A 24,060-nucleotide genomic window follows, 5' to 3' on the forward strand; every position below is an offset into this window, starting at 1 on the left:
CCAAATACCCCCATGCATGAACGTCAAGTTTGTAACTTTACGTGTAATATGGACCCTAGGAGGTCAGATCTATGTTTTGGATGCATTGAGCCCAACTAAAATCGACTTGGTAGACTTGGACTTTGGGGGACTCGGCGAGCCGGGCTATGGTTCCCCAACCTTTTCTATTTATGATCGAACTGGTTGAATCTAGAAGAGGACTCAACAAGATGCATGGATGTGAATATGGACCTGAAGATCATGGAACTCGGTGAGTTCAAGAATAGAACTCGGCAAGTTCAAGACTAAGTCCCAACTACATGAAGACGAACTCAACGAGTTCATAAGGAACATGGCGAGTCCAAGACTAGATGTGCCTTCTTGCATGAAGAAGGACTCGACGAGTTCAAGGATGAACTTGGCGAGTCAGTGGTAGAAAGTCCCGACCTCGTATGAATGAGAACTCGACGAGTTCTTGAAAGACTCGGCGAGTAGGCTCGAAGCTTTTAGTGTTCTAAGGACTATGGAACTCGGCGAGTTGGTGGGTCAACTCAGCGAGTTAAGTCAGCCAGATGTTGACTTTGACCCAGAGTTGACCATGAAATGGTAATTAAGGAAGATCGTTATTTGTATGAATCGAGAGGAGTTTATATCGCCAGCGAGGACAGTTCGTACACTTCATGACACTAAGGTGAGCTACCTTCTAGTAGAAGTGGGTCTAAGGCACCAAGGTCGGCCCACCAGTAAGAGATTATGGTAGAGATGATTGTCTTTATGATAGTTATCTGGTATGCTGATATATGTTATGGTTATGTGCTAGAATGCTAAATGTGTTAGTAGTAGTAGGGGCGGAACAACCCCAGTTACCTGTTGAAAGATAACGAAGGAGTAGACATCACTCATGCATGCCTAGATATATGTTCATGATAGGCTATTATGTGGTAGTGGTAGGGGTGAAATAGTCCCCAGTTACCGGTTGAAAGATACTGAATGGGAGGTTAGCTCCTGGTTACCGGTTGTGAGATACCGAAGGGGAGGTTAGCTCTCAATTACCGGTTTAATGATACCGAAGGGGAGCCCAGCTCCCAGTCATGCCAGTTAGATACCGGTTGAAAGATACCAAGGGACATGCCTTATGTGGTATGTGGTATGATAGGGGAACTCACTAAGCTTTGTGCTTACAGTTTTCAGTTTTGTTTCAGGTACCTCTTCAGCGAAGGGGGAGGAGCCGGCACGGTAGCAGCGCACACACATGATTTCTGCACTATGATGTTCTTGGGACTGTACTCTGACACTATTATATTTCCATGACATGTTTTATGACATTTAACGATGTTTTTCAGTAAACAATTTTATAAGCTACTTAATTAAAAATGAATTTTTTGGTCTTGAAATTTGGGATGTTACAAGGTGGTTTCAAGTCCCTCCCGTATTGGCCAATGGAATGCACCATACCTATAAAAGAAGGACTTGTTGCCACGTTGAATGAGATCTCGTTCTCGTAAAAGCATCTCCTGATATCCAAGCAAACTCTCTTCCGGTGTTCTTTAGCACTTGCTGGTGTCATCTTCTCACCCGATACCATTCCTTGCTCATCAATTTTTGTAGTCCCCAAAAATCGATCCATAGGTCCTCTAACACCCCTATTGTTTACACACCTAGAGAAGAACTATTGTCGAGATTCACAAAGTATGCACCACATTCCACATTCTCTTCAAAATTGTGTTGGGCCATAAATTTTGTAGATTCAAAGGTCTTCAAATATAGAGTGATTTCGTCCTTCACCTCGATGGGAACATTAGGACAAGTTGCAACATCTTTGTGAGTGCATGGAAGATGTTCCTTCATTATCTTCACTCCCCCCTTGATGACTTTACTACAAAACTTACATTTTAAGTATTTGTAAGGTTTTTTCCTACCCTCAATTGTTACTTCTGTACCATACTTCCATGCAGGATCATTTCGTGATCCTTTAGTAGCCATCCTAATAAAAGAAATTGGATGAAACAGTCCTAAACAGTAAGCAAAAAGTCTAAACAGTCAAGAAAACCAAAAACTGTATATTGTTACTAATTCATGGATGTATGAAGCAAACAAAAAGCTTGTAAACAGTTAAGAAAACCAAAAGTTGTATATTATTACTAAAATAGCAAGAAAGCAAGAAAATATATCGATGTATGAAGAAAACAGAAAGAAAACTACATTAAATAGCAAAAAAGATTGCAAACAACCAGCAAAATAAGGCAATAAAAACCAAAAGCTATATACTATTACTAATTCATGGAACAGCCAAGAAAAGCTATTGCATTTATGACATTAAACACATAATAAGTGCATGTCTGCATGAAATAATGAATAGAAATAAAAAACACTACAGAAGACGAGGTAAAAAAAAAAGATAAAGAAAAAAATGTAACCTGATGAGGTCTTCAATGGCTTGAAGAAATAATGGCCTCAGATTTTCTTGAAGGAAGTATGGAAGACTTATGTGATATGTTTGAATAAAGAAGAAGAAAAAGAAGGAAGGTCCAAGTAATAGGAAAAATATCGATTCTAGAGTAGGTCAAAAAGTGTGAAATTGATATTTTGGGTAGTCTTAGAACTTACTTTCTTGCAGAAGTAAAAGTAAAAAACAAAATTGTGGAAAAACTATGGGGTAAAAAACATAAAAACAAAAGGCTAGAGGACAAAATCTCTCTTGAACGCCTCCACATAAAACGCACCGCCTTCATCTGCTTTCCTCCGCTTCTCTCCGCCTCAAACATTTGAGGCGCACGCCCTAAACCAGACCCTAGAATCGGCGCCTCAAACTCGTTTCATCCCCAAATCGCCTTGAGGCGCGCATCAAGGCGTACGCCTCGACTGCTTTTTTAAATAATGGTTTACATACATGCTTTAGCAATGGAACAGTGGAATGCTTATCATATGTATTTTTGTTTATTTTGCCTTATCATCCATACCATTGTGTATAATTGATTAGATCATGTGAAATCCAAAGATGCGAACTCACTTTGGCTACCAACATATCTGATGATTGGATGTTGGGGGAGGGAGGATTCAGGTGTGTTTACAAGGCTACTTATCATGTGATGGCATGGTGGTAGTTGTTAAGAAAATTAAAAATGCCACATAATCCCAATTTACCCGGGAGAGAAAGAAAGAGAGAGAGAGAGAGAGAGAGAGAGAGAGAGAGAAAGAAAGAGATTCGTTTTATTACTCAAAAATTAAAAATGCCACATAATCCAGATTTAATCGGTGAAACTGGAGAAAATGAAATTCAATGCCCTTTTTAATAGGTTAGTTCTAAGTTTAAGGAGTTGTACTACAAAATAAATATATGAGGAACCTTTTAAAACAAATCTCGAAAGTTGGTTGGGCTACAGTGATATTAATTAACCCTATTTTATATAGGGTGATATTCATTGAGTGTGGAGGGGTCTTTAACTTTGGGTGCGAGTGTGATAAATAAGGAGTTACGACCGTGTCCAAGTGTGCCAGATTCCTTAAAGTGTCTCACAAATCTCATAACATAATCACAAATTGTATCCCAATAGTTTTTAATAAACTTGAGTGTGAATCTGTCGGACCCCTTGGCCTTTTCTCCACCACAGGCCCAAACAACAGCCTTGACCTCGTAAAGTGTGAAGGGTGCTTCAATCCTGATAGCCTCCATTATGGATATGGAACGAATGTGAGGATTAAGTAACTTAGGCCTAGAAACATACTGTTCTTTGAAATTGGATTGAAAAAATTACCGATTCAAAACATAGTATAACTTTTCTCAAATTGGTGGAACATATAAACTAACGATTAACTTCATTTATTTTAATATGAACCTATATTTCAACTAAACATGCTATTATATAAACATGTAATCACTATTATAGATAAATGATCTATAAGGCTAGGAGTCATGCCACTCTGTTCACTCTTTTTCCTGCCACATCAGCTTTATATCACACTTGTCACACATCTTCAACTTTCCAAAACTCTACTAACCGGAATGTTTGTTACTTTCTGCATGAAAATTTTGAAGAGAATTGGCTCACAACATTCCATCATTTTAACTATTTACTACATCACGCCTCACCTTAGAAAACATAGTATGAAACTATATTGCCACTGTGCTTTTCTCCATTTGACGAAGGGTTGATCTTTACTTCAATGACGCCCTTCACGTACTTCGAGGTTGTAGCGTTGGGTGATTCTTCTCCAGAAGGAGACCCATCTACGAAGTTGATGTGATTTGGATCTTCACTTAATCGACACAAACAAGAGCCAAAATTATCTCTTCATCCATACTCTAAATATGGGCCATTTTGTGAGATGAAGATGGTAGAAAATAAATAATGTTGAGAAAAATGAATAAAGAAGGTTTGAATGGGGTGAAGAATAAAGAATATTATAGGTATTTATAGTAGTTGTTGAATGATTTGAAATTTGAAATTTTGAAAAGAAAAACGGTTATATTTTGAAAACTGATGTATTTTTTGAAAGTGGTAAAAAAATCAATTACACCATCTCTCATCTACACCCAGTTTCCGAGTTAACTCTCCAGACTTGGCATGACGAGTTAGGGGAGTGTGTTCACCGAATATATGTTCACATTTGCCGAGCTTCCCCGAGTCCACTCCATCTAGCCTAACATATTTATGTATCCATGGACTACTCTCTTTACCTATAAAATGGACTTCTGATCTATAAAAACAAATATTTATTTTTTTTAAAAAAATCTATCCATTCAAAATCTAAGCAATTTAATGAACTTTTTTTCTCTACAAATTTCAAAGTTAATTGAATTGCTTATAGGAAAAAAAATAAGGTTTTGGAATGGATTTCTTTTAAAACAACTATGAAACTTTATGCATCTAAATCTACATTTTTTTTGTCTCCCACCATATTTGACAATTTTTAGTTGATGGTCACATTTCATCAATTTTGATACCGTTAGGTTACAAGTTATTTTGTATTTAAAATTGTGTCTTTTTTTTAATAATTCCAACGTTTTTTATCAAAAAAAATAATAAATAAATAAATTAATTAAAAGGTCAAGAATATTGGACATCATGGGTAAATCTTAATTATTTTTATTATTATTATTATCTTTTTAATTTGGTCAAATAAAATTTACAAAGTCCAACCCGTAAACAACAATGGGAAATGTTAGACATTTCCTACTAAATATACCCTTGGCCTGTCCACACCACCTCAGTCATACACTGCCACAGAGTACAGACTGTGGTTAGGCAGAGATCGATGAAGGACAGGTTGTCTTTGTTCTCCGGTGACTCTTCATCATCACCACCACCACCACCACCAGTGGTGATCGGAGCTAAGAAATCGGGAAGTAAAAGAAAAATGATCATTTACGAAGACGAAGATGAAGAAGTAAACCAAGTTTCATTGCAAGAAATAACCGACAAGAATGACAATGATGATGAAGAAGGAGTTAGACAGGACACGAAGCCAATCGGAAATGTGGTTAGGGTTTCTGGAGAAGGAGAATCGAGAAGGAACCATTTCAAAGGGTTCGAAGCTGATGGCGTCTCTTACGAACTCGTAAGTCATTATCATTTATTATTTGCCTAGCAAGCTAGTTTGATTTCATAGCCCAAAACCTCCATTTTCGTATTTAATTCTTATGTAGCTGAAAAACTTCATTTTTACCAGTATGAACGCAAATAATTTCACAGACAACAAACTTTAACCTGAATCTGAGATATAATCAACCTATTTGATCTTCAGATCAACATTTTGCAGTTATTTCCGGTGATGACATTGATGAATCAAAAATCACCATCGCCGGAGATCGACTGTTAAAATGAAAGGAATCAACATGTGATCGTGATATATTAATAGGCCATAGCTGGAATATCAGATTTCTGTTACCTATTCATTTACTTTCCTCCATTGTGTAAACTTGTGGCACCTTTTGTACTAACCAATAGTATTTGTTCATTGATAAACATGTTTTTTTAAACAAAAAATTAAAAATAAAAACTCAATCTTTTATATTGGAGCCCTATATGTAGAAACACTTATTTTGGTTGGTTTGCGGGTTAAATCAATCAAAATCAATATTTTTTTTTATCAGTCTTGTATTACTAAAATAATATAAAAGTTGTATTTGATATTCACTAGACTAGTGGAAGTTATTTAAGGCTTATAAAATGATAAAATTTCTCATTTTGTATCCATGAGACCATTTCTTACGAAAATTCAAGCAAGTGAAGTAACATGACATCAAGGGTACATCCGTAAATATGCTTTCTCTTTTGGGTCTAAAATGTCAGTAGCAAGAAAATTTTGAGATAAAGTCGCCTACAAAAGAACATCAAATTCCCAAATTTCGTATCCTAGTACATAATATTGAGAAAATGTAAAAAACTTTAAAATGCAAAAGACCAATTGATTAATGACATTACATAAAATATTGTTCGTAAGGAGGAAGTGTATTTATTTAGCAGGCTGATATCATGAAGCAACTTTTACCTTTTGGCCCAATTCGGAAGGCCTTTGCCTATTGCATCTAAGGTATATGATAATATGATATACATAAATTTTCAGTTTTTTTAATTTTTAATCATCCACTAATGATATACATACACATCTTTCATTTTTCATAGCCACTTCAACGCAACACCACTTTCCTCTTTCATCTTTCACTACATCTTTGAATGTGTCTTACCCATTTTTGACATTCCATTTCTTTTTAATACAAATAACAATTATTAATTTTAAAACATTTAACTAACTAAATACAAAGAAAAAGAATACAAATACAAAATTAACGATAATTAAAAATTTTCATTAACTAAAACTAAAATATATATAAGAGTACATGAAAATAAAGAAAAAAACATTACTCAAAACCATATCTTTTCGCTATTTTATCCTTCAATGCTAGAGCTGCTTGAAGAGAAGGTCCGATTAGATGGTCGATCTTCGCCGTTAAGATTTTAAAATCTTCAACCTCGCGTGCTTCATTTTTCGCACGGATTTTCTCCTCCCGTGCTTTTACCTTTATTCGTATTTTTTCTTTTTCCAATTCCAAGTGTTGGTCATAAGTCGAGGTAAATTTCTCCAACTTATCTGCTAAACGATCTATTTTCTCATCCATACCGGAGCCCGATAAAGTCGACGATGAAGCTCTGTTTCCTTTACCCCTCCTGATCGGGCGTCGAGGTTCTTCAGGCTCAATCTCGTCATCCTCGGGCTCAATCTCATCATCCTCGTCGTTGACATCAACAAGACAACATGCATCCGATGATGTTGTATAATCATTCGAGTCAGATGTCTTGGTTTGTTTCGGGCCACTTGTATGATCCACCACAGACGTCGTCACCCACTTTTTGGATTTTTTAAGAACATCCCAAGCGGATCCATGGTTAAACGTAGTCCCGTTATGTTCCGATCGGTATTCGTCTAACGCCGCCCTCAAAATGTCCGCTTCACTATGATCACTTCCACGTTGACTTAACAAGTTGTTGTAGATGTCATTAAACTTCGCCACCTTTTGGTTTACGTCCCTCCATTTTGAGCTAAGTTGGTGGTTTGTACGGTAGTCATCACGACCCATTGCATTGTGAAAATGTTTCAACACGCGCTTCCAAAACGGACCGACACTTTGCGCATTACCCGTTGAACCGTCCTCCTCCGAGATGTCGACCCATGCAGTTGCCAGTGCGGCTTCCTCGACCGTAGTCCATGCTTGACCGTTAGAAGTACCGATACCAACATTATTTGCGATATTTTTATCGCTCTTTCTTTTGGAGCTCTTAAGCGGTCGGGATGGTTCGGGTTCAGGTACCGGTACCGGTACGGGCGGGTCATCCTCTTCGTCAAAGTCAACGAGCGATGTCGTATAATCATTCAAGTCAGATGTCTTGGTTCGTTTCAAACCATTTGTATGATTCTTCCCATTCCCATACACTGTTAACCATTTTCGGGATTTTTTAAAAGCATCCCAAGCGGATGCATAGCTAAACGCTACCCCGTTATGTTCCGATCGGTATTGTTCGAGCGCTGCTCTCAAAATGTCGGCTTCACTATGACCACTTCCGCGTTCATTTAACAAGTTGTTGTAGATGTCGTTGAATTTCATCACCTTCCGATTTATGTCCCTCCATTTTGAATTAAGTTGGTGGTGTGTACGGTAGTCATAACGACCCATTGCATTATAAAAATGTTTCAAAATACGGTTCCAAAAAGGACCAACATAATTACCGCTTGCACCGATCTCCTCCGAGATGTCGATCCATGCAGTTATCAATGCGGCTTCCTCGGCCGTAGACCATGTTTGAGCGGGAGCGGGACCCGTACGATTAGGATTTGCGGTTTTTTCAGAGCTCTTTCTTTTCGAGCTCTTAACAGGTAGAGATGTGTCATCATCATCAGTTGATTGGGGTTGACATGTAGGAGATTGGTTTTGTAAAGTTTTAGTAGGATCACATGCAGTGTTTGTAGGAAAACAGATGGTCTCAAATTGTATGGAGCGTGGTGGTTGTGAGTAATCGAGACGGGAAACATTTTTGGACAATGGTGTGTTTGAACTAATAAGCCGAATATTTTGATGAAAAGCATCACCTAATATACTCTGCATCTCAAAATGAAAAGAAAAATGCTAATAAAATTCAATGGCATTTCTGTAATTAGTGATGTAACAAAATGACATACACTGATTTTTGGTGTGCTTCCAACTTCAAAATCTCCACCTGCAAAAAATATAAACAATTATTGATTTTTTGTTCATAAGATTCTTTTATTTTTGTTGTTACTACTGAAGTGTAGTTTACAACTTTACATATTTGATTCACATTTAATCCAAAATAGTTCGTTACCCATTTATGACATTAACCCATTTAGATATTATAGTGACACACACATATCTCAATCAAACCACTCGGATCATATATAAAAACTTGAATATGTCTTTACTTGTTGGGAGTTGGGACTTCTTCAAATCCTCTTCAGATAAGAGACTATCTTCATCTATAACATCCATTTCATCAACAACCTCAACTTTTGGTAAAATCTTCCAAGAAGGCTTCTTTCCCTTTACCTGTTGACAATAAATTTAACCATTTCAATGTTTCATAAAAATATAATTTTGGGTCTTATAGATAGTGACCTATTGATTTCTTCGAAGTTTTGCTTACCCCAAAAGACTGAAGACCTTCAGACAGCACCTCTGCCATCTGAACCACCTCAATATTTGAAAACCCTGCAACTAATAACTTGCGCCCAAGGGAAGATGTTGTCTGAAAAACAGTTAACAGTGATTGATTGATACACAAAGCCTAGATTAGTTTCACTTTTGGGAAGAAGACAAATGTTTTACATTCTTTTTGGCAGCATCAAAACTTTGATGAATAAAGATTTCTCCACCAGGCTTTAAAACCCGTGAAAATTCCCCAACCAAATTATCACCAGGAAAATCTTCTGATGTACCCATTGAAATTATAAAATCCACTGAGGATGACTCCATTTGCAAAGAACCTGTTACAGTGTTTTTCATTAAGATAAGTTATAATACAGTTTAAAGATGTAAATGGGAATGAATAATCTATACAAGTTTACTGAAAGGTGAAATGAGAAAGGTACTTAGTGATGAAGCATGACTGATGATTAAAGGATTGATCTTTTCAATCGCTTCATTCTTCACTATTTTTATAGCGTTTATTACTTCATGAAGAGGCATCACTTCATTCTCTATGAATGCTAACATGTTACTGTCCACCATTTGTGTGCCCTAAAAATTTGACAATAGTAGGTCACATTACTAAATCATGTGTATGATCATGTAATTTGTTATTGATATGGAGCAAAAGTGCTTTGCTGATTATGATTATGATTTTCTGATCATGATTCTCTGATGTTCGTAAGACACAATCATCGAATTTAGTTGCTGAAAGCACTGATTATCCAGAATAAATTAAATTGTCTGATGTACTTCAATCAAGTGATTAAATTTTTATCCGATTAATGGTCCTTGAAGTGGCAATTATCACTATGAAGACGTCCACAGAAAGTTTTCAAAGGCAAACATGAATACACAAGTTTAGGTTCGCAATATTACTTCAAAACCTTCATTGAGGCTTAAGCTATATATACGAAACGCGAACTTGGGAATTCAATAGCGATCGGAAGAAATCAATTACTGTAAAAGCATAAAATTGAATCAAACTTTAGAAAATTGAAGTCGGAACTCACCATTTAAGCACAACGTGGATAGCTTCCGTTCGGTTGAGCTGTAGGAAGGGGGAAATGTTGCTCAGCAAAAATAGATATACAGATTAGAATTGAATCTATACGGTCACCGAGAAAGTATAATCTGTATAAATGTTGCCGGAAATTGGATATGGTAAGCGGCGATGATAGGCAGACATCGGAGATTTTTTAGGAAAAAGAACTTCTTTAATATGTAAGCTGCCTGGTAATCTGGTATGTGTTTGAGCGTTTGAGAATGAAATGAAATCGTGTATTTATTATATAGGGTTAAATAAGTAGGTGTTTGGGTAAATACTAACTTTTTAAAATATAGAGTTCTTAGACTTTTCTAAAAAGTCTATAAAAAGATGCAAAAGTCTCCCACACAGATGTTAAGTTAATTTAAGTATTTGTTTATCTTATTCTGCTACTAATGTTTATTTATTTATTTATTAGTTTATAATCCGTAGAACCACGCTTATAAAAATAATTAAGTTTTAATAGTAAAAACTTAAAATTATTAATCATTTAAAATAAATTATTAATTAAGATATTTTTTAGTTATATAAAATTATAATCATTGATTTAAATAAATATGTAAAATTATATTACTTTATAATTTGTATTAATATTATTTTTATTTTTATTTTAATGTTATTAATTTAATGTAATTAAAGTGAGAAATTTAAAATTTAAAACTTGAAATGGAGAATCAATATGTTGACAAGTGACATGCATTAATTAGGAGACATAACAGGGTGTCACATGACAAAAAAAAAAATAAAATATAAATTAATTATGAGACCTAATATGGTGACACATATCAAAAAGAGAATAAAACTATTCTTTTATTAGAATAAAGAGATTATTATTATTATTTTTATTCTAACCATTAAGACAGAGCGTGTGTGCCATCACCATCGCTAACCTCGTTGTACACCGTCCTTTAGCGCACGCCAAAGGGCCTCGTCATGTTACAAAGAGGCAGAGTAGAGTGAATTCTTATGGGTGAGAAAATGAGAGGAACGGAGGAAGGAGGATGCTCTCACTACTTGATTAGGTATTTGGCTTGGGATAATGACTTAATAGGGTAAGATACTTTTTGAAATTTACACATTTAGTCCTTATTCTTTTTTTTTGTAATAAACCCTTATACTTTATTAATATGTACACATTAGGTCATTTTCACCGGATTCTACAGGTTTTGCTGATGTGGAAGGGTTTATTTTACAAAAAAAATAATAATAAAAAATAAGGACTAAATGTATACATTTCAAAAAATATTTTACCCTATCAAGTCATTTTCCCTTTCTTTTATTTTGTTGAAATGAAATACTCAGGTGGCATCCACATATCCACAACGAGATTTTTCCAACTTTTATTCATTATGAAAAAGAGGGAGAACCCCGATCTCCGGCGACTCCTTTGTGTGTTCTTACACATCACTGGTAACAAGAAGGAATGATGGCAAAAACAACAATGTTGAAGGGGGAGGCAGGAGGAAGTAGAGACGGTAATTGGCGGCGAGGAGCTGCTCGGGTAGCCCCCTCGTCGATTCTTTCTTCTTTTTCTGGCAACATATCTCAAAAATGGAGGCAAAGAGAGACATATCGAAGAAACACAACAGGTAAAGGGTGTTTGGTTGTTGTCGTTCGACCGGAAAGAAGAAAGATGAGAAAGAGAAGGGTCGTCGCCTTTTTCTTGTTGCTGGAGGATCACCCACCTCCGGTGACTAAGCTAATTAATTGTTATTTAGTGTCATTTGTGCTTCCACATCAGTAAAACCTATAGAATCCGGTGAAAATGACCTAATGTGTACATATTAATAAAGTATAAGGGTTTATTTTACAAAAAAAAAAAGAATAAGGACTAAATGTGTACATTTCAAAAAGTATTTTACCTTATCAAGTCATTTTCCCTGAAAGAAATTTTTGTATATGGCCAATATACCGGGTATAGCTGGTCACAAGGATTGCATTGTTACAAAAAATAAAGTATAAGGGTTTATTTTATAAATAATAATAATAATAATAATAATAATAATAATAATAATAATAAAGACTAAATTTGTACATTTCAAAATGTATCTTACTCTATCAAGTCATTTTCTCATTTGGCTTTTAGGTACTTAAGCTTGTAATAGTTGTACCTTGTTATTATATAACAACAAAAGAAATAAACAAATAATTAATAAAACTGAAAAAAATAAAGAAAAATCTAATAACTATAAAATAAATAATGTATGATAGGAACCTAATGCATAACAAAAATATATTATAGGAACGGTCCAAGTTAAAAAAAAAATTAATGACAAAACATACAAATTAATGAATTATCTCAAACCGTAGAGACCATTCGTATAATTTACTCCATATTTTATTATTCAATGTAAGGGGCTGTTTGATTTGGTGTTGACCGGGTCCGGTCAGATGTTTTTGTCTGACTCCGTCCGGTCAAGGTGTTTGATTTGTATCTGACCCAACACATAGCACTGACTTGGTCCATAAAAATGGCTGACTCTGTCCACCCAAAAAAAAGAAGCTGACCGACTAATTGAAGAAAAAAGACATGCTTTGCCCCCCATTTTACCCATCGACACTGCCGATAAAACTCAAAATCCAAAGGGATGAAGTTTTTGTCAATACAATTGCTAGCATATCTAAAATCGGAGAGCACCATGTCGCCGTCTTAAGATCCTGGACTCAGTTCGATGTCATCGAGAGCTTCAGCAATAAGAGTAGTTTAGATTTCGGTCTTCCTTCATGATAATACATACCAAAAATCCCTAAATTTTAAAATAAAAATGTTTGAATCTTCATCAGAAATCAAAACCTGTAAGGTTGGAACTCAAATCCAAATATTTGGATTTTCCTCCATGATATAGAACGACAACAAGAATAGGGGTAGGAGACAGAAGGATATGATGGTCGGCGGTGATATTGTTGGCAGATGAGTTTTTTGTTTAGGTTTCCATAAAGATAAGAAAGTATATAAATAAAGAGAGTTTAGGTGGGATGGGATTGACCGACGTGTTTTGCTTTTGCTTTTGTAATTAATTATTAATAAATAAATGATAAACAAAGTAAAAAATTGCAAGCGCCAAGAGTGACAACTATAATAAATAATTGGTAAAAGCTAAATGAGAAATTAACAAAATAGAATTATGAAATTAATATGATAAAATAATGTATTTTAAATTTAAAGGCAAAATGGTCATTTTTATCATTCAGCATAAGTTAGACGTACAATCAAATATCGTGATATCAGTTAGATAGACTCAGTCAGCTTCAGACCCAGTTAGACTTTTATCTCAGTCAGATCTGACTCAATCAGTAACTATCAAAGAGCCTCTAAGTTGAACACAATATCACTCTCCTCTTTCATCTTTAGCGCAATATTACTCTCTTTATCTTCCATTTTTCAATTCTTTTTAACCCCAGGCTTCACCCCGGGTCATTTTTTTCATATACTATTAAATAAAAACAAACAAAAAAAAACAAATACAAGATTTCTGATAATTAATTATGTTAAACTAAAATATTTAAGAGTACATGAAAAAAAAATCACTCAAAACCATATTTTTTTGCAATTTTTTCCTTCAACGCTAAAGCCGCTCGAAGAGAAGGTCCAGTTAGATGATCGATATTTGTCGTTAAGATTTTAAAATCTTCAGCCTCGCGCGCTTCATTTTGTGCACGGATTTTTTCCTTCCATGCTTTTTCCTTTATACGGATTTTTTCTTTTTCCATTCGGCCATAAGTCGAGGTAAATTTGTCCAACTTATCCACTAATCGATCTATTTTTTCATCCATACCGGATCCCGATAACGTTGACGACGAAGCTCTATTTCCTTTATCCTTCCCAATGGGGCTTCTAGGTTCTTCCGGCTCAATATCATCATCCTCGGGCTCAATCTCGTCATCCGTGTCATTGAGTTCAACAGTTTCCACGTTACCGGTTGAACCATCCTCCTCCAAAATGTCGACCCATGCACTTGCCAATGCGGCTTCCTCGGCCGAAGTACATTCTTGACCGTTAGAAAGACCCGTACAACAAGGATTTGCGGTTTTCTCAGAGCTCTTTCTTTTGGAGCTCTTAACCGGTCGAGATGGTTCAGGTAGACATGTGTCATCATCATCTGTTGATTGGGGTTGAGATGCATGAAATTTGTTTTGTGAAGTTTTAGTAGGAAATCGGATGGGTTCAAATTGTAGGGAGTGTGGTGGTTGTGAAGTTTTTCGTTTGCTTCCAACTTCACAATCTCCAACTGCAAAACAAATTTTGGGTTCATAAGATTCTTTTTATCATAAGGTAAGCAACTGAATGTTTTTTTTTTCCAAAATACCCTTATATTAACAGTATTTTAGCGAACACGATGTTCTAGTTGCTTATAAACAATGGTGTTTTTAAACATCTCAGATAGTTTGTTACCCATTTATGACATCAACCCATTTAGATATTATAGTGACACGCAAATATCTCAATCAAACTACTCGGATCATATATAAAAACTTGAATATGAATTTACTTGTTGGGAGTTGGGACTTCTTCATATCCTCTTCAGATAAGAGACTATCTTCATTTATAACATCCATTTCATCAACAACCACAACTTTTGGTAAAACCTTCCAAGAAGGCTTCTTTCCCTTTACCTGTTGACAATAAATTTAACCATTTCAATGTTTCATAAAAATATAATTTTGGGTCACATAAATGGTGACCTATTGATTTCTTTGAAGTTTTGCTTACCCCAAAAGACTGGAGACCTTCAGACAGCACCTCTGCCATCTGAACCACCTCAATATTTGAAAACCCTGCAACTAATAACTTGCGCCCAAGGGAAGATGTTGTCTGAAAAACAGTTAACAGTGATTAATTGATACACAAAGCCTAGATTAGTTTCACTTTTGGGAAGAAGACAAATGTTTTACATTCTTTTTGGCAGCATCAAAACTTTGATGAATAAAGATTTGTCCACCAGGCTTTAAAACCCGTGAAAATTCCCCAACCAAATTATCACCAGGAAAATCTTCTGATGTACCCATGGATATGATGAAATCCACAGAGGAAGACTCCATTTGCAAAGAACCTGTTACAGTGTTGTTCATTAAGATAAGTTATAATACAGTTTAAAGAGGTAAATGGGGAGAAATTGATAGGTGAAATGAGAAAGGTACTTAGTGATGAAGCATGACTGATGATTAAAGGATTGATCTTTTCAACTGCTTCATTCTTTACCATTCTTATTGCATTTAGTACTTCATGTAGAGGCATCACTTCATTCTCTATGAAGGCTAATATGTTACTGTCCACCATTTGTGTGCCCTAAAAATTTGACAATAGTAGTCAGATTACTAAATCGTGTGTATGATCATGTAACTTGTTATTGATATGGTGCAAAAGCGATTGCTGATTATGATTATGACTTCTGATCACGGTTTTTCTAATACTTTCAAGACATAATCATCCGATTTAGTTGCTGAAAGAACTGATTATCCAGAATAAATTAATTTTTCTGATGTACTTCAATCAAATGATTATACTGTTATCCGATTAATAATTATCACTATGAAAACGCCCACAACGCACCAAATAGCCACATGCATCATGCATGTCTACTGAAGAACAAAAACTTTTCGAATGAAAACATGAATACAAACGTTTAGGTTCGCAATATTACTTCAAAAACTTAAACTACAAATACGAACAAAATCAATTGCTGTAAAAGCATAAAATTGAAGTTGGAACTCACCATTTAAGCACAACGCGGATAGCTTCCGTTAGGTTGAGCTGGAAGGGGGAAATTTTGCTCTGCAAAAATACATATACATGTTAGAATTGAGTTTATACGGTCACCCAGAAAGTATAATCTGTATAAATGTTACCGGAAATTGGATATGGATAGCGGCGACGATGGACATAGATCGGAGATTTTTGAGGTGAAAGAAGCTTCTTGAATTTGAAGCTGGCATGTGTGAACTGTAAAGACTGAAGAGTCTTTCAGAATGAAATGAAATCGTTTAAATGCATAAGCAATATCTAAAATGGCTAGTTTTGACATTTAAAATATATTTTTCGTACAATTGTTTGTTTACAACAAAACTATAAATAAGATAATTAGAAAACCAGTTTAACCACACATATGCGACATCGTTTATTTGAGAACTTTTATTATCTGAACTGAATACTTTTGTGCTATAAATAAAATAAAACTTCTTAATAATCAAAAACGGGTCCATAGCTCAGTGGTAGAGCATTTGACTGCAGATCAAGAGGTCACCGGTTCGAACCCGGTTGGGCCCTTTTTAAGTTTTTGTTACTTAATTTTTTTTTCCTTTTTGATCTACTTAAGATTATGATGTATTTTATACAATAAAACTTTATATCCAATATTTGAACTTTCATCATTTATAAAAAAAACAATATCGAAATTTCCACAAGTAAGAAATATTTCAAGTATTAACCAATTATCTAAATTTCAACAAATATGAAATATTTCAATCCTAAACAATTATCTAAACTTCAACAAAGATGAAATATTTCACCAAACAAAATAAATAGAAATAATCCAATCCACCAAAGATTTCGTATTAACAAGAAGACAAAAAGTCATTACCAATACCACCCTTCCAAACCAAAGGGTAAACATGTCATTACATTACACCACCCCTAAGTAATAAAACAAAACAACAAAAAAAAAATTCATTAATTCAACCAACCAATTTCACCAAAAAGTATTCCAAAAGAATGCTTCCACAACAACAAACAAACAAATCTCAAACCCTTTTTCTTTTCCACCATTATATCATCAAATCAAACACTTGACTTGGGTGTTTTCCCTTCCGTATACCATCATCAAAGGGGAGGAAATGAAATGACCAAAATACCCTTCTCAGTTGGCGTTATATTTCTCTTCAAGAACCGACCCTTCTCTTAGTGCAATCTGTGCTTCATTTTCCCTCCCCAATGCAAATAAAGCAGCAGCTTGTAAATAAGATGCTATATGCCAAATTGGGGATATAACTTGGGCTTGAACTGCATCATTTAGGGCTTCTTGTGCCATTTCACTCATCAGATATGACAAACTTCTTCTTGCAAATACAGTTGGAGATACCATGGTCCCCACCTCAATAAACTATATTCCAAAAAAAAAAAAAAAAGCAGGTATTTGATCCACAACTAATGCAAGTTTTGAACTTTTAGATTAAAAAGATTAAGGTCCTAAACAAAAGAACAAGGTAACAAACCTGTGTATAAAAGTCTATTGCAGCTTTAAACTCTTTATGACGAAAAGCAGAGTCCCCTTTCTTCTTAGAGTTCAATGTATCATGTATTTGATTAGTCCACATCCCAAATGAAAGCTACAACAACCAACAATCATGAATGATTTTTAGAAAGTCAAGGTCAAACAAAGTCAAAAGATAGCGAAAAAACAATAAACAAACCTCAGTTGCAGCACCCTCATCATCTTTGTAACCTAATTTTTCCAAGACTCCATGTATGAATGTTAAATCCATTCTTAAGCAAGCTTCCCCAAGTGGCGTTAGTGGCATAGCAGAGCCACCTTGTGGCATACCCATCAACACATGAGACGGTTCCTATAAAAAAATGTACTTTAAGACACTGTTTGTTACACAGGACATGACAGAACAGAGCAGATTGTACTGCATTTAGTGTAACTGAGATGTGAATGAGACAAAAACTGTAACTTTTGCAAAAAGAATGTACTATAAGGCCCCATTTGGTATACAAGACAAGACAAATCAAAACAAAACATAATAGGTTGTCCTGTATTTGATGCGACTTGTGACTGATGTCAATGAGACAAGAATTGCAGCTTTTTAGCCCCACCCAAAAAGGTGAAAAGGGGGAGAAAGATGTGAAAGACCTTTAATAATGATAAAAATTGCAACTTTATGTGATGTGATGATGAAAGAAGATATATTTACTTAATACCTGAGTTTCCTTTTGTAGAGGAACCAAAGAAGAAACCAATGACCTTGGATTTGGGCGCTCACGTGGCTCATACTGCAAACACCTTGAAGCCAACCGTACTAATTCGGTTCCATCATCATTAGAAAATTGACCTTCCAAGCAAGAATCGGTAAGCATTTGGAGATTCCTATCTCTTATAAGATCAAGAGCCTGATAAATTCAAATAACAATCAAGTTATAGATGCCCTTTCGTATGTTTGGTGTGTTGATGTCTAAAATGCCCATCAATAATGACAAAACAAAAGAGATCTAGTCGAAGAAGAATGATCTTTATAGTAATGACAATGGGCAAATAAGTAATTTAGGTTGAAATGTTGTACGAAAACGTACATGGCTAGGTGGAATGTGTTTCCCACTTAGAAGGTCAAGCAAAAGGGTACCGAAACTATACATTACACTTTCCGGTGTTACCCTCCCTACACATAAAAATTCAAGAAGAAACAAACAATTAGAAAACCAATATCAAGAATTCAAGATCATGATTAGCCACAAGAAAAACAAACCCCGATATACCCTCCTAATAAAATTTCAATATAAACACACACACACACACAAACACATGTGTGTGTGAGAGATAAAGAAGAGAGAGTTGATACCCGTTCTCAGATACTCGGGAGGTGTAAATGCCAAATTTGTACTATAGCTCTTTCCATCCCTACTATTCTTCATCAACCCAAAGCAAGAAAGTCTTGGATTTGCATCCTACAATATGTTCCAAATCAAGATTGTTACAAAAGATTCATCAACAAGCAACAAGTAGGGGTAGAATCGTAATTCATACATCGTCAAAGACTATTCTATAGGCATTAAGATCATGGTAAAGAGCACGCCCTTTGCTTGTACAATAATCTAAAGCTTCTGCAAGATATAACGCCACCCGTAACCTCATTGCCCATTTCATAGGTTGTGTTTCCCCTATTCAAGATTTAATAAAAATCAAAACTTTACACTTGAATCACAAACATTATGTCATTAGCAAAAAAGGGTTGATTATTTTGTTAGTAACTTACAATGAAAAAGGTGTTTTGCAAGTGTTTCATGTGGCATAAATTCAGCAACAAGTAATCTTTCATCACCTTCACAACAACAACCAAGTAAATTGGCCAATCTAGGGCTTCGAAGTTGTCCAACTGTTCTTGCTTCTTCCTGTCATAATCACAGAAACAAAATTCAATTTATAAATCTTTATTTACTTTATAAGATTCACCACAAAAAAACAAGGCTTTCCCACTTTTTTACAAATTTGCCCTTATTTACTTTTTTCTTCCATTTCCCCAAAGTCAGATGTTACTTTCTCAAATAATTTTGACAACAAGTTGGACTTTGGAGTTGTTTCTTTTTTACTTAATGGGCTTAATGAGTTAAGCACTTAACCTTAACAGCTATATACATGGATGTTTCTTTTTTACTCCTATAGTGTCAAAACTGATGAATTAATGTCAGCATTGGTTGTTGGAATGTAAGGGTAAAATGGTCATTTAGTTACCAAAAACTGTCTGGAATCAGGCCAGGCGGATCGATTAAAGCGTTTGACAGCAATTCGCCTCTGATTTGCCAACTTCCCTTTATACACCACATTAGGGGCTTTCTCACCATGTTCAGAAACAATGTTTTCAACAGAGAATCCAGATGTAGCATTCCTAAGTTGTTCAACAGAAAATTCACGAAATGAAGGCAGATCACTTGTCTCCCCCATATCATTTTCTGGAAATTAAAAAAATAAAAAAATAAAAAGGATCATAATCATGCCACATAAGCTATTTTCTAATAATGATACAATGAGCAAAGTTGACTTACCAACATTACCAGGTTGAGCTACAACTCCATCCTCTATGGTATCGCAACACGAACACATTTTAGAAAATTCACAGCCCATGATTTCAAAATAAATTAAAATTGAAATCTTTGAATTGTTTATTTATATTATTATGATAAATATTTATTAATATTCAATCCAGCTTCTCAGGCACTCGAAACTATGCTTTTTGTCTCCATTAAACATTAAGCAAACCTGAAAATCTGCATTGTGATCATAATTAGAATCAAACTGTAACTGTTTAAGGACCCCAGAACCCAAAAATGATCAAGAAACAAGAATTAGCATTGGTTAATGTAAAATCTTAACTAATGTATCTACAAAGTTGATTAATCTTGAAAAAAACAATATACCCAGTAAAAAAGACCTTTAAATTAGCAGTGGATTTAAAAAAAAAATTAATGGGGATTGAAAGTTTAGTAGAACCCAGTTCTTAAAATGCTTCTCAAGTTGACAACATTTAAGAACATATACAAACTAAACAAAAAAAAAAGTGAACAAAAAGATTAAAAATAAAAGCTTTCTCCTATTTTAAACCTCTAAAGCAACACCAATTTACATTATCAGCAAAATCTCAACCCTATGTAACTATAAAATTCCAATAACGGCGATAAATCTAGCTGCAGTAACAAGAATTATATTAGGGTTTCAAAGTTTCAATAGCCCAGTTCTAAAAGTGATCCTAAACTTAATAAGATTCAAGAACACGTACAAATTAGACGCTAACGTAATGAAAAGATTCAAAAATCAAAGCTTACTCCTACTTAAAACCTCGAAATCAACATCAGTTCGCATTCACTGATTGCTATATCTCAACCGATTGATCTATAAATCTCAATATCAGCGATAAATGCAGTGAGCTCATCAAAAGAAAACCTTGTAATTAGCATCAATCAACTTATTACAACTTCAAGAATCTTATTAGGGCTTCGAAGTTCAAAACCAAATCAACAAAACTTGAACTTCGAGCTGAACAGCTCAAGTTCGAGAAATTAAAATCAAATCACGATTCGAAACACACAAATCAGGAAACATCAAGTAAATTCTTCAAACCTTTTGCTTCAAATTACAAGAGCACTTGCAGATTCATGGACCCAGTTGAGTCAAAGACTCAAAAGGATAAAATGGTCTTTCAAGATTCTCTTCTTCTCCTTTTTCTTTCTCTTTCTCTCTCTTGAATGAATGAATCAGAGATCAAGAAGAAATTGGGTTGAAATGGGAAATCTTGATAGCATATGTTTGTTTGATGATTATGATAAGTTTGCAGATCCCTTTGGTCTTCCAAGTGTGCACACGATTACTATTCTGGATTTCAATTTTCCACCGACATAAAGAATTTTTTAATCATTTTTTTTTACAATGTGTCTTGTTTGACCATTCCATTAACCACAGCCCAATACTATAAGTCTATAATCAGTAGTTAAAAATCAAATTACGGACAAAAAGTAAATAATTAAAAAATGACTAAAAACTTTGAAAATACTTTTAATAAAAAAAATAAAGTAGTTTATCAACCCAAATTTGATGAGTCCGATATCTGTAATTAAGTCAAGAATAATTCAATGTTGACGTTTTCTTTTCAAAAACCATTTTTAAAGGCTATTGGGGTTAATGTTATTACTTATTAAATATAAATATTAATTAAGTTTCAAATTTATACTATTATTTAGTTAGCATGATTCTAAAAGTTTGAATATGTGTATATGATGAAGTCGCACTTACTAGAAAAAAGATTGATGTGTTTTCGATCTATTAAATATAATATCGGTTTTGATAGAAAAAATAACCATAATATATTTTTTGATCTTCATTATTTTTATTTATTTTTTAAATTATTATTATATTAAGCATCATCATCATTCTAGACAAACACTTGTGGCACATTTCATCAACCAAACAAGCTCATCAGGTTTCTCAACCAGTCGTTAATGGGCATGTTGTTCAGAAAACATCTTCATCTTCTTTACCAGGTTGCTATATTCTGACAACCCGTTATTTTCGTTATTGTAAAAGCCAATCTAAGTCAAACTCATTGTTTTGATTTACTTATTTAAGGTTAGTTTGATAACTTTTATGTGTTTAAAAGTCGTTTATTAGAAGTGTAATGCTTCATCCGAGAAGTCTCGCATGGGCCGCAAACCCTCGGTTCGCAACCGAGAACCTTCGCATAGTCTAAGACTTCGGACCGATAACCCACTCCGGACCGCAAACGTGCAAACCTTCTATTTTCGGCCGAAAACTCTCTTCGGACCGCAAACCCTCGGTTCACGGCCGAAAACTCCTTTGGACCGCAAAATTCAGTCTTATCCCTTCGGTGCGAGAACCAATGCATGTGTGCCATCACGATTTCGGTCCTATACATATGGGGGGAATCGAAAACATCCTCACTTCTACCATTCCAGCCGAAAACACCCTTTTACTCTCAAGAACACCAACCGAGAACCCTCATTTTCTCTCAACTATCATCCGAAATTCCTTTGAATCTCCTTAGGATATTGCCAATAACATCAAGTGTTCTTCATTTCATCAAGATCCTTAGCCGAAAACCCTTGAATCTCATTGGTTTCATCAAGAACACCAAGATCCACTTTGGGTCGAAAACCCAAAGGGTTGGCCGAAAACCCATTGCAGCTACACTAAGTCACTTCTAACACTCTTATTTGTAAGTGAAACTTACAAATTAGTCGATTTCCTTAACATACTTGTGATTATATTCACTAATTGTATACACATATATTACGTGAAATGCTTTTAGGACTTGTTTTTGCCTCGGGATATAACTTGTGGAAAACATCCTATATCGAACCTTCAAACGAATCACTCATTTAAGGTGAGTTCATACCCCTGCAATTTACCTTTTTCAACGTTTTAGGGGGGGGGGGGGAAATACAAGTAGAACACAATATAATTGTGTTAACATTTACATGTGAAAACAAACAAACGAATGATTTCTTATGCTTTTAAATATTGTTAAAATAATTTCAGAAACTCTTTTAAACTATTTTTAGATTTCTGTTTATATCAAAATCATATTCGTTTGTATATTTATGTATAAACATGCTTTAATGGACTTAGGACTATTGCTAATACCGTGACTCCTGTTCCTTGTTTGGTTGTGGGCTTAGGGTAGGATCACTAGTCCGACGATCGGTTAAATCATAATTATACTTGCTAAATATATAAATGAGTATTAAATTTCATTTTCAAGAATATACTTAACTCAATTGCATATGATGGGCAAATGAGTCTTTTCTCCAAATCATTTACGATTCAAACAAACATACTAGTAAACTATAATAAGTATAGTTTAGAGGATCAATACATACTATTTTCTAGATCAGAGAAACAATACAAGAGTCAATACATACATACTAGTATATTTCATTGCAAAGTATATTATTCATATACAAGAACAAGAATGAACTTACATACTATACGTGAACAAGTTAACTAGAATATGAGATACTATTTCATGGCATAGCAATATTCTTGCTAAGTCACGTTTTATAACTAGAGTCTCCTAGAGGGAGAGCGTGAGTTTGTGTATAGATCTATACGGGATTGTCCATCCCACACCTTGTTGCTAGCTACAGTGGGACCTGCAGGTTTACGGGTGACGAATGTCATATCATTTTCGACGCCTAAAGAACGTCGTGTTTTATACTAGTCAATCAAGCATGGTTATAACCTTAATCACATTTAAACTTAATTAAATAGTTCGTTACAAGGCAGTTAATTCATCAGTAGGATATTTTACACAATACTACTGTAAATCTTCATTTTCCATTACATACATACAATGATAACCTCACTTGAGCAATGCATACTATTTTTCTAGAAAAAATAGTTTACAAATATGGAAAATATACATTTATACTATTTCAAGTACAAACATACATTTATACTATTTCAAGTGCAAACATACATTTTACACTATTTCAAGAAAACAAAACATACAAACAGTTTGGTCTTGGGTAGAATATTACTTTTCCTTTTAGTATAAAATATAGGATTTTCTAGGAATTATACAAACATTTTTCACGAAACAAAAACAAACATTT

At 34.6% G+C, this 24,060-nt stretch overlaps 3 protein-coding genes and 1 non-coding gene across 5 annotated transcripts; 1 reads left to right on the forward strand and 3 right to left on the reverse strand.

Annotated features, from left to right (window-relative positions):
- Window positions 1–6,766: 6,766 nt before the first annotated feature.
- On the reverse strand, window positions 6,767–10,454 carry LOC111901134 (uncharacterized). 2 transcript variants are annotated; one of them, XM_023897012.3, is made up of 7 exons: window positions 10,192–10,454; window positions 9,583–9,730; window positions 9,320–9,477; window positions 9,138–9,239; window positions 8,917–9,040; window positions 8,656–8,693; window positions 6,767–8,575 (listed from the first exon to the last, which is right to left on the reverse strand). In XM_023897012.3, the coding sequence occupies exons 1-7, from the start codon at window positions 10,192–10,194 to the stop codon at window positions 6,842–6,844; spliced, it is 2,307 nt and encodes a 768-aa protein (XP_023752780.1). In that variant the 5' UTR covers window positions 10,195–10,454; the 3' UTR covers window positions 6,767–6,841. The 2 variants fall into 2 exon arrangements, with proteins under 2 accessions (XP_023752780.1, XP_042751848.1); XM_042895914.2 differs by lacking the exon at window positions 9,583–9,730.
- Window positions 10,455–13,696: 3,242 nt separating this feature from the next.
- Window positions 13,697–16,231, reverse strand: LOC111901136 (uncharacterized). Its single transcript, XM_023897015.3, has 7 exons — window positions 16,074–16,231; window positions 15,941–15,999; window positions 15,366–15,513; window positions 15,120–15,277; window positions 14,938–15,039; window positions 14,717–14,840; window positions 13,697–14,455 (listed from the first exon to the last, which is right to left on the reverse strand). The coding sequence occupies exons 2-7, from the start codon at window positions 15,941–15,943 to the stop codon at window positions 13,752–13,754; spliced, it is 1,239 nt and encodes a 412-aa protein (XP_023752783.1). The 5' UTR covers window positions 15,944–15,999; window positions 16,074–16,231; the 3' UTR covers window positions 13,697–13,751.
- A 188-nt stretch (window positions 16,232–16,419) lies between these two features.
- Window positions 16,420–16,491, forward strand: TRNAC-GCA (transfer RNA cysteine (anticodon GCA)). The gene has a single exon. It is a non-coding gene; the product is annotated as a tRNA-Cys (tRNA).
- Window positions 16,492–16,752: 261 nt separating this feature from the next.
- LOC111901135 (serine/threonine-protein kinase BSK7) lies at window positions 16,753–21,292 on the reverse strand. The gene is made up of 11 exons (XM_023897013.3): window positions 21,053–21,292; window positions 19,981–20,202; window positions 19,670–19,887; window positions 19,194–19,329; window positions 18,965–19,098; window positions 18,780–18,885; window positions 18,514–18,599; window positions 18,145–18,333; window positions 17,634–17,786; window positions 17,436–17,549; window positions 16,753–17,323 (listed from the first exon to the last, which is right to left on the reverse strand). Exons 2-11 carry the CDS (start codon window positions 20,057–20,059, stop codon window positions 17,081–17,083), a joined length of 1,458 nt encoding a protein of 485 aa, XP_023752781.1. The 5' UTR covers window positions 20,060–20,202; window positions 21,053–21,292; the 3' UTR covers window positions 16,753–17,080.
- Window positions 21,293–24,060: the final 2,768 nt, after the last annotated feature.

Source organism: Lactuca sativa, chromosome 6 (genome assembly GCF_002870075.4).
Source record: "Lactuca sativa cultivar Salinas chromosome 6, Lsat_Salinas_v11, whole genome shotgun sequence".
In the NCBI taxonomy this organism is placed as follows: domain Eukaryota; kingdom Viridiplantae; phylum Streptophyta; class Magnoliopsida; order Asterales; family Asteraceae; genus Lactuca; species Lactuca sativa.